Genomic DNA, 8,717 nt, shown 5'->3' on the forward strand with positions numbered 1-8,717 from the left:
CCTCAATCTGCTTCCACTGGCCCCAGGGCCTTTGCACATGCTGCTCTCTTTGCTTGGAATGCTTGATTGCTGCCCTCAGCCTCTCTTCCCTGTTCCCCCCTCATCATCCTTCATAGCTCAAGGTCAGCTCCTCCTCTAATCTCCCCAACCCAGTCAGACCCCACCCAGACTTGCTCCAGGTGCCAAGAACCCAGCTTCAATTTTCCATTGGCTGGTGAGGTTATAAGGGACTGCCTGTCTCTGCCCTATTCTTCCAGCACCCCATTAGGGCAGCTCTCCTGTTTGCCAGCTGTGCCCAGCGTCTCACCTACGGCCTGGCACAGTTGGTGCACATTGCTAGGATGAATGGATGGGCAAAGGAGGCAGTGAATGGGTCGTCTCCAGGCAGCCCTCAGCTATAGTCCATGGGAATCTGCAGAAGTGCGGAAAGACACCACAGGAAACAGGCACAGTGTGCATGCCCGGACACACGCGGGGGAAGCTGGGAGAGGCCCCAGGAAGGGATCGCTGTGCTGGAAGGAATAGAATCAGGGGTTGTCTGACTCAGACAGAGGTGCTTATGTTGGGCTGCATCTGGACGCTATATAAGGAGCTTTACTCACTCCTCCCGGAATGAGGACAGCACGCCTCAACGAAGGCATGTCCCCAACCTGGGGCTGCACAGCCAGCCACTATCCTGTGAACACTGAACCACTGAATGGGGGAGAGAAGCCCTCTGCAGCTGGGGAAATTCACTTGAAATTCACACGTGCAGCTGCAGTCAGCCCCACTTTGTCTCAAGGAGGCTTGGGAGAGGAGGGTCTCTTTTATGGGGGGTGGGGGATGGGTAAAAGGCACCAGAGTGAAGGAGATACAAGCTGATAACAATGATGCTGGGACTTCCCTGGGGGTCCAGCGACGAGGACCTCGCCTCCCAGTGCAGGCGCTGAGGGTTCAATCCCTGTGGTTGGGGAGCTAGACTCTCACCAGCCTTATAATAAAAATACCAAAACCAGAAGTAATATTGTAACACATTCCATAAAGACTTTAAAATGGTCCACACCAAAGAAAACTTAAAAAAAAAAAAAAGAAGAATGTTGTGACTTCCCTCATGGTCCAGTGGTTATAACTCTGAGCTTCCACTGCAGGGGGTGCGCGGTTGGGGATCTAAGATCCCGTCTACCTCTGTGGTGCAACCAAAAGATAAATACATAAAAAAGAAGGAAAAGAAAAATGATGCTACAGGCAGCATCAACTTCTCAAACCACTTTGAGCCAGGAATGACTGTCCCTATTCTACAGGTAGGAAAACTGAGGCACAAAGATGCTCAAAGAGCTGTGTGAGGTGGCCGCACAAGCCCATCAGAGAACTGGAATCTGAAACCCCTGGTGTCTGGTTCCACAGCTTGTGCCGTATTGTTTCCGCTGTGTCGCTTGAAATAAAACTAGCGTGAGCAAGGTGGTTTTTTTTTTTTTTTTTAATGTCTAGGAAGGCTTGGAGTTTGCCTCCTGGGGAGGTGGGGTTGAAACAGAAGGTTTTTGAAGTCTAGACCTGGGAATGCTTTGGTCTCAGTGGAGGTCAGAGTTCATGGGACCACAGGGTGAGCGATGCTGAGACTGGTTGGAGATGTTTCTAAACTCCCAGAGTGCTTGGTGCTACAAGGAACCCACTGAGATCACCCCATCTAATTCTGCATTTTCCGTGGGACAAAACAGACCTTTCACAGATGAGGGACAGCTCCTCAAGGTGGCCGGCTCTTGCCCACTCTGGGGCATTTCTAGCTATGGGAGGAGCCCCTGCCAAAACTTTTGTACACACTGCTATATTTAAAATGGAAAACCAACAAGGACTTACTGTATAGCACAGGCAACTCTGCTCAATGTTATGTAGCAGCCTCGATGGGAGGGGAGTTGGGGGAAAAACGGATACGTGAACATGTACGGCTGAGTCTCACTGTTCACCTGAAACTGCCACCACGTTGTTAATCAGCTATACCGCAATACAAAATAAAAAGCTAGAAAAATGATCTTTAATTCACCCAAACTGCCAGGTATCATGAGATCCCTTTCCTTTTAAAATTTTTGGCCAAACTACACAGCATGTGGGATCTTAGTTCCCTAACCAGGGATCAAACCTGCATTCCCTTCACTGGGAGTGCAGAGTCTTAACCACTGGACCACCAGGAAGTCCCATGAAACCCCTTTCTACACATCCAGGCAACAGTGCTCCTTGTATTGAGTTGAAGAGAAAGACTTTCACAGGGGAATGTAGAACAAAGAACATTCTAACAGTGAATGAATAGGAGCTTGACTCCAATGAAGTTGCCATCTCCTTCTCAAACTAAGTCTTCCTGAAGACAATGGTACTGGGCAGACAAGAGATTCTTGGTTACTCTGGTGTGGGGCATCTATTGCTTTAAGAACCACAAGGGCGACTTCCCTAGTGGTCCAGTGGCTAAGACGCTGAGCTCCCAATGCAGGAGGCCTAAGTTTGCTCCCTGGTCAGGGAACTAGATCCCACATGATGCCACTAAGAGTTTGAATGCCACAACTAAAGATCCTGCATGCCTAAACTAAGACCTGGGGCAGCCAAATAAATAAATTAAATAAATATTAAAAAAAAAAAGAAGAAGATGAACCACAAGGATTTGGATGAAAAGGACTAGACTGCCAAGAAGCCCAAGATTCTCAAATGAGGGGGTGATGCCCTTAACATCACGGCTTCTCCTGGGACAGGTTGACAGGAAGCTCTAGACCTCCCCCATCAGCCTGCTCTGCTTTTGAAAGGATGGGCGTGTAAACTATGCACATATGGGGCCATTTGAGTCCAAAGAGCCTAGATTAGACTCAAACCTTTCATGCCTGTCCCTCAGCCCAGTGCTGCCCTCAGCACCCTCACCCACTGAGACCTTCTGGAGCTGGAACTCCTACCCAAGTTCTCCTTTCCAGGGTGAATGTGCCCAGTCTCGTTGACCTTTCTTCCCGATGGTTATGCAACTAACTCTTGGGCATCATTTCCCTGGGATAAACTCCTTGCATTAAAGTGGGAGGGAGGGACTTCTCTGGCAATCCATCGGTTAAGAATGTCCTGCAATGCTGGGGACATGGGTTCGATCCTTGGTCGGGGAACTAAGATCCCACATGCCTTGGGGTAACCAAGTCCACGTGCCACAACTAGAGAGTCTGTGTGCTAAAGCTAAGACTCCATGCAGCCAACTAAATAAATAAATATTTTTTAAAGAGTGGGAGGGAGGGACTTCCCGGTGGTTCAGTGGTTAAGAATCCACATAGCAGTGCAAGGGACATGGTTTCGAACCATGTTTGGGGAACTAATATCCTGCAAGCCGTGCAGCATGGCCAAGAAAAAAAAATGGGGAGGAGATGAGCAGTTGAATCAGGGGGAGCCTGTGCTGATGATATTTCCTCTTACTTAACGCCTTGCTGGAGGAGAAAACAGAGGCCAAGTACCTCAGCCACACACAGCTCCCTTCTCAGGATTTTTCATTCCTACTAATGACCGTCATCCATTCACCCATACCTACTGAGCACCAACTGTATGCCTGTGATCACACCGAAGGCCCCTGCTCTCATGGGATCCATCACGGAGAACAGATTGTAAACAAGTGTATGGAATAGTCAGCATATTAGATTGTATGAGTCTCCTGTGGCTGCTGTAACAAATTGTTCCAAATTTAGTGGCTTCAAACAGCACAGATGTATTCTCTTATGGATCTAGACACCAGAAGTAAGTCTGAAGTCAGTTTCATGGGGCTGGTTTTTCCTGGAGAAACCAGCACTACATCCCTGGCCGGTGGCCTCTTCCTCCCGTGACTCCAAGTTGTTACTGTCATCATCACAGCTCCTACACCTGTAGACAAACCTTCCTTTTTTTTTTTTTTTTTACTGTGCCCTGAGGCATGTAGGATTTTACTTCCCCAACCAGGGATTGAACCTGCACTCCCTTCGCTGGAAGCTTGGGGTCCTAACCTTTGGACAGCCAGGGAAGTCCCCTTCCATCCTCTTATACTAGGGGTCCTCAAACTCTGGGATCTAATGCCTAACGATCTGAGGTGGAGCTGATGCAATCATAATAGAAATAAAGTGTACAATAAATGTCATGCACTTGAATCATCCCAAAACCATTCCCTTGCCCCCACCCCAGGTCTGTGGAAAAACTGTCTTCCATGAAACTTGTCCCTGGTGCCAAACAGGTTTGGGACCACTGTCTTATACAGAATCCTGTGATTACATTAAGGACCTCCCCCTCGACAATCTAGGATTGTCATCTCCCCATTTTGAGATCCTTAACTCACTCATATTTGCAAAGTGCCTTTTGCCACATTAACGAACATTCTCCAGGGAGGGATTAGGACATGGATATTTTGGGAGGGCTGTTATATAGGAAGGAAACAATTTAAGAACTGGGGGAGGTGGGTAATGAAAGGGCTAGGAGGTCCTCTCTAAGAAGGTGGCCAGTGGGCAGAGATCTGAAGGAGGCAGGGGAGGCGGGTGTCTGGGGAAGAGCACTCCTGGCAGAGGGAACAGCCAGTGCAGTCAGAACATCAGAGCCAGCCCAGCACAGAAGGAACAGGAAGGGAGCAGCAGGGGCCGAGGGGCACGAAGGATGGAGAGCAGCGGCAGGAGCGCGTGGAGGCTGAAACCCAGAGCTTCCAAGGAATGAGCATCTGACCCAGCGATTTTAAGCGGGGATATGCCACTGCAGATCAAAACACACTATTACCTGGATTTTTGGGAACCCAGGTAAGAAGATTGTCACAGCCCATGAAAGTGTCAGTCGCTCAGTCATGTCCACCTCTTTGTGACCTCATGGACTGTAGCCTACCAGGCTCCTCAGTCCATGGAATTCTCCAGACAAGAATACTGGAGTGGTTAGCCATTTCCTACTCCAGGGGATCTTCCCGATCCAGGAATGGAACCTGTGTCTCCTATACTGCAGGCAGATTCTTTACCATCTGAGCCACCAGGGAAGCCCAATAGTCCATAAGATGGTTTTCTTCATAGAAGAATGTTTAGAATTCTTACAAGAGTGTGGGAATGGGAGCTATTTTAGCACTTTGGCAGAGGTGGGTGGGGAGAGGTGGGAAATCCATCTTAAGTTAGCAAATACCAATTATGAACTTGGCCGGGTCAACTGGGGTGTCTGTGCCACACCTGGGAGAAGTGTCGGGCCAGGCACTCCCTCCACAGCTGACACGCAGGCCGGGGGAGTTGTACCTGGGCAGAGCTTCGTCCTGCCATTCTTCCTTCACGTCCATGTTCTCCATCCGGAGTGTGGCTTCGGTGGTTCCCATGAGAGCTGGGAAGAGGTGCCGACTTGAAGTAGGGGTGAATCCTGAAAGAGAGCCGTGGATGGAGGGTTTACTAGAGATTCATCCTAATGACAATTCCCCACCCGTGCACAGAACTTCAGAGATCCATCTGCAAAGAGCACTTGTGTCTGTCATCTTACTGAATCACTGCCTGGACCCATGAGGCTTCTCCATGTCACAGGTGAGAAAACAGAGACACAGAAAGCTGAAAATCCACGTGGGTGGGTCAGGAATTGGAACCTAAAGGAGGGGCTGAGCCTCCAGTTATAAACTACCTCCCAGTGAAGCTCTGAAATCCACCCTCCCCATGGCTCACCTGCCCTCCCTTACCTTGGACTTCAACTAGGAAGCCATAAATGCAACTAAAGTCATTTATACTAAAGTGCTAATGACTGATATAATTAAGTTTCCTTGCCAGGGCTGACATTCAGACAGGACCTGGTTAACCCCAACCACCTCTATCTGCTCTGGCCCACTTCCCCTTGCCCCTCTGTCTGCTACTCCCATGCCCCTAAGAAGAAGCAAGTCCTGATAACCTGACCCTAGGACTAAAAAAGACAGTGAGAAAGTGCCTGGGGTTGGAAATCAGGATCATAATTTCTCACTAACCACAAAACGCCAGTTTTGTTTTTAACGTTGTGAGGAGCCAGCTGGGGGCAGGCATGGGGTGGGGTTAGTGCTCTAGATGGTGCCTTAAGTGCTGGGCTGTCTGGGAGTGTGGTCAGAACTGCTGAGTGAGACTGAACTTGGGGCATGAACATGAACATGCCCTGGGGCATGGCAGACTTCCCCTGCCTCACTTTCTGGGTCTATCAATGAAAGACTGGATCCAGAAATAACCTCTAACATCCTTTTTGGAATTACACCCAAGATCTTATGACTCAATGAATAACACAGCTTCTGTGCTTTTAAGCCAGTGGTTCTCAGTTGGGGGTGATGCCGCCTCCCGCCTCACCAGTCGCTTGGTAATGTTTGGAGGCGTGTTTTTAGTTGTCATATGCGGGGTGGGGGGGTGGGGTGGGGGGGAGGCGCTACTGACATCAAGTGGGTGGAGAACAGTGATGCTGCTCAGTGCTTCACAGTGTCCAGGATGGTCCCCCCTTAATAAAAAGTGATCCGGCCCCAAACGTCCATAGAGCTGAGATTAAGTTGTCATCTTCACTTGCCAGCACCTAAGGTCCCGCGTCCAGCCCTCCCCCCTCTCCCATGCCGCAGCTGCCTCTCTAAAGCTGGTGGGTGGCTCTCTATTTGGGTGTGTCTTCCAAAGCCCCTCGCTGGACGGAAACCCCTGCGGATGGTGGGTCTGCCTTTGGGATTGGGGCTCAGAGGGAGGACTCAGAGGGAGCAGGGTGAGGGCCAGGTAGGAGAGAGGGGGTGTCTGAAATGTGACCCTCCCCCATTCAGTGAGAGTTTCTCACTGGATTTTGTCACTGCCCTGGATGTCGTCACTCATTCATGGAGGAGGGACAGTAAGACGCAGTACGGAAGGTGGGGGGCGGGGGGAGAAGAGAGATCTCTTCCTGATGCTATGGGCAACCGCCACCCAGAATCTTACCGCAAGGGAAAGTTCGCGTCAGTAGAATTCATTTTCTTTATGAAGGGAGTGGTCTTTGCGTCTATCTTCCTTCTCCTGAGCTGAGTGTGGCCTCAGCCCCCTGAAAAGGGCCACCCCCCTACCCCACCTACAGCCGAGCCTGGAGCCTCACATGTCTGCCCCACGATCCTCTAAATGCCGGGATGTGGGTGGGTCCCGCTGGGCCCTGGACACTCCCGCCCTCTGGTCCCCACTTCACATTCAAGGACCATCGAATAAGGCGGCAGCGAGCGGAAGCTTAGAAGCGGTCCTTTCTGCCGTGGTGCTGAATTATCAGCCCCGCGCATACAAGTTCAGACACAGGAGGAGGCATCTCTTGTCTGTACCCATCTCCCTTCCTCCCCACCCCATAGGCAAGCCTTTACGTGCACTTCTGTCAAATCCTTTTTCCAAATCCGCTCACGGCGTTATAAATAGGAAACGCACAGAGTTGGGACTTGTACATTTTGGTCTCGCAGGAAGCGTCCCAGAGAGGGGCTGAGGGTTTGAGCCGCCTAATCTCCCGACACAGCCTGGAAATGGTGCAATCCTCTGCCTTCCAGGTGAACGGTGGGCACGCGAGGTGAACCTTGTGGGTGTGTATGTGTGTGTGTGTGTGTGTGTGTGCGCGCGCGGCGGATGGTTTTCTCCGCGTGGGGAAAAAATGGAGGTGTTGCCATTCCAAGAATCGCCAAGTACCCCGGCTCTCAGCTCCCACCCGCCCATCTGCCAGAAGCCAGGTTTGCAGCTCCAGAAACATGGGGGACGATCTTCCTCAACAGGGCGGGGGGAAAGTGGACTCACCTCCGTGCGAGTACCGGCTACCTCCGCGGCCTGTCCCGGGTGAGCGCAAACAAAGACGAGCCCCGGGCGCCTGCAGAGCGCGGTCCCCCGGCCTTCAGAGCATCCGAGGAAGATGCGCTCAGCGCGAACTCTGCATCCAAGGAAGGTCACCCAGAGCAACGCGGCGGGCGCAGACGGGCGCTTTGTGTCCAGGGATGGTGGGGCGGCGGGCAGGGAAGGCTTGCAGTTAGCGGTCGACTCCCCCTTGCTCGGCCGCGGCTGCGTCTTGGGTCATCGTTGTCTCAGCTTGTGCCTCCCGAGGTATTTTCTTCTCGCCAGCTCGTAGCTGGCAGAGGCTCGGCTTCCTTTAAGACAGTCAATTACGCTGCTTTTGTGTGCAGGGTGGGTGGGTGGGGGCAGGGCTGACCAAAAAGCACAGCCCCCTGGCAGAATCGGTGATCTCCATTGGCTGAGAGGGGAGCAGTGCTAAGAGCCTCACTGGGGGCAGAAGCGGAAATGATTCCTGATGGCGCATCACAGATTTAAAAACAAAAACAAGGAACAAATAAATATATAAATAGCAGCGATGGCCTCATTCCTTGGAACATGAGAGAAGGAATAATAACCTCCTGTACCCACTTCGTGGGTCCCTCAGCTGGCCACTTCCTATGATCCATGTACCGAAGACCAGGCTGGGTGCTGGGGAGGCAGAAAGATTCTTAGACACACGCGCTCGGGGCCACCGAGGGAAAGGCGCCCCCTGCAGGTGTGCGTGCGGTAGCCCCGCCCTGAAAGACGATAGAATAGAGTTAAGAGCGCACTCTCTGAAATCAGACCATAATCGGTTTGAATACTGGCTCAGCCACGAGCTGGGGGACTCGACTGGGTAAGTGATCATACTTGTTGGACCTTAGTTTCCTCATTTGCGAAAAAGAAACATTAGGCCTCTGGCGTTTCAGCATTTAATGAGGTGATCCGGGCTGGGTGCTTGGCACATACCACAGCATGAGAAGAGTTCTGCGCGGTTTCCTGCTATTACTGATTTTATATTTA

The 8,717-nt window shown here is 51.3% G+C and overlaps 1 protein-coding gene across 1 annotated transcript in view; it reads right to left on the minus strand.

Annotated features, from left to right (window-relative positions):
* Positions 1 to 5,290, minus strand: part of ATCAY (ATCAY kinesin light chain interacting caytaxin) — a 32,332-nt gene extending 27,042 nt beyond the window's left edge. Inside the window, exon 1 of the mRNA XM_069590314.1 lies at positions 5,214 to 5,290. Coding sequence (XP_069446415.1) covers positions 5,214 to 5,290 — 77 coding nt within the window. The remainder of the gene's footprint in view (positions 1 to 5,213) is intronic.
* Positions 5,291 to 8,717: the final 3,427 nt, after the last annotated feature.

Source organism: Ovis canadensis, chromosome 5 (genome assembly GCF_042477335.2).
Source record: "Ovis canadensis isolate MfBH-ARS-UI-01 breed Bighorn chromosome 5, ARS-UI_OviCan_v2, whole genome shotgun sequence".
Taxonomy (NCBI): Eukaryota; Metazoa; Chordata; class Mammalia; order Artiodactyla; family Bovidae; genus Ovis; species Ovis canadensis.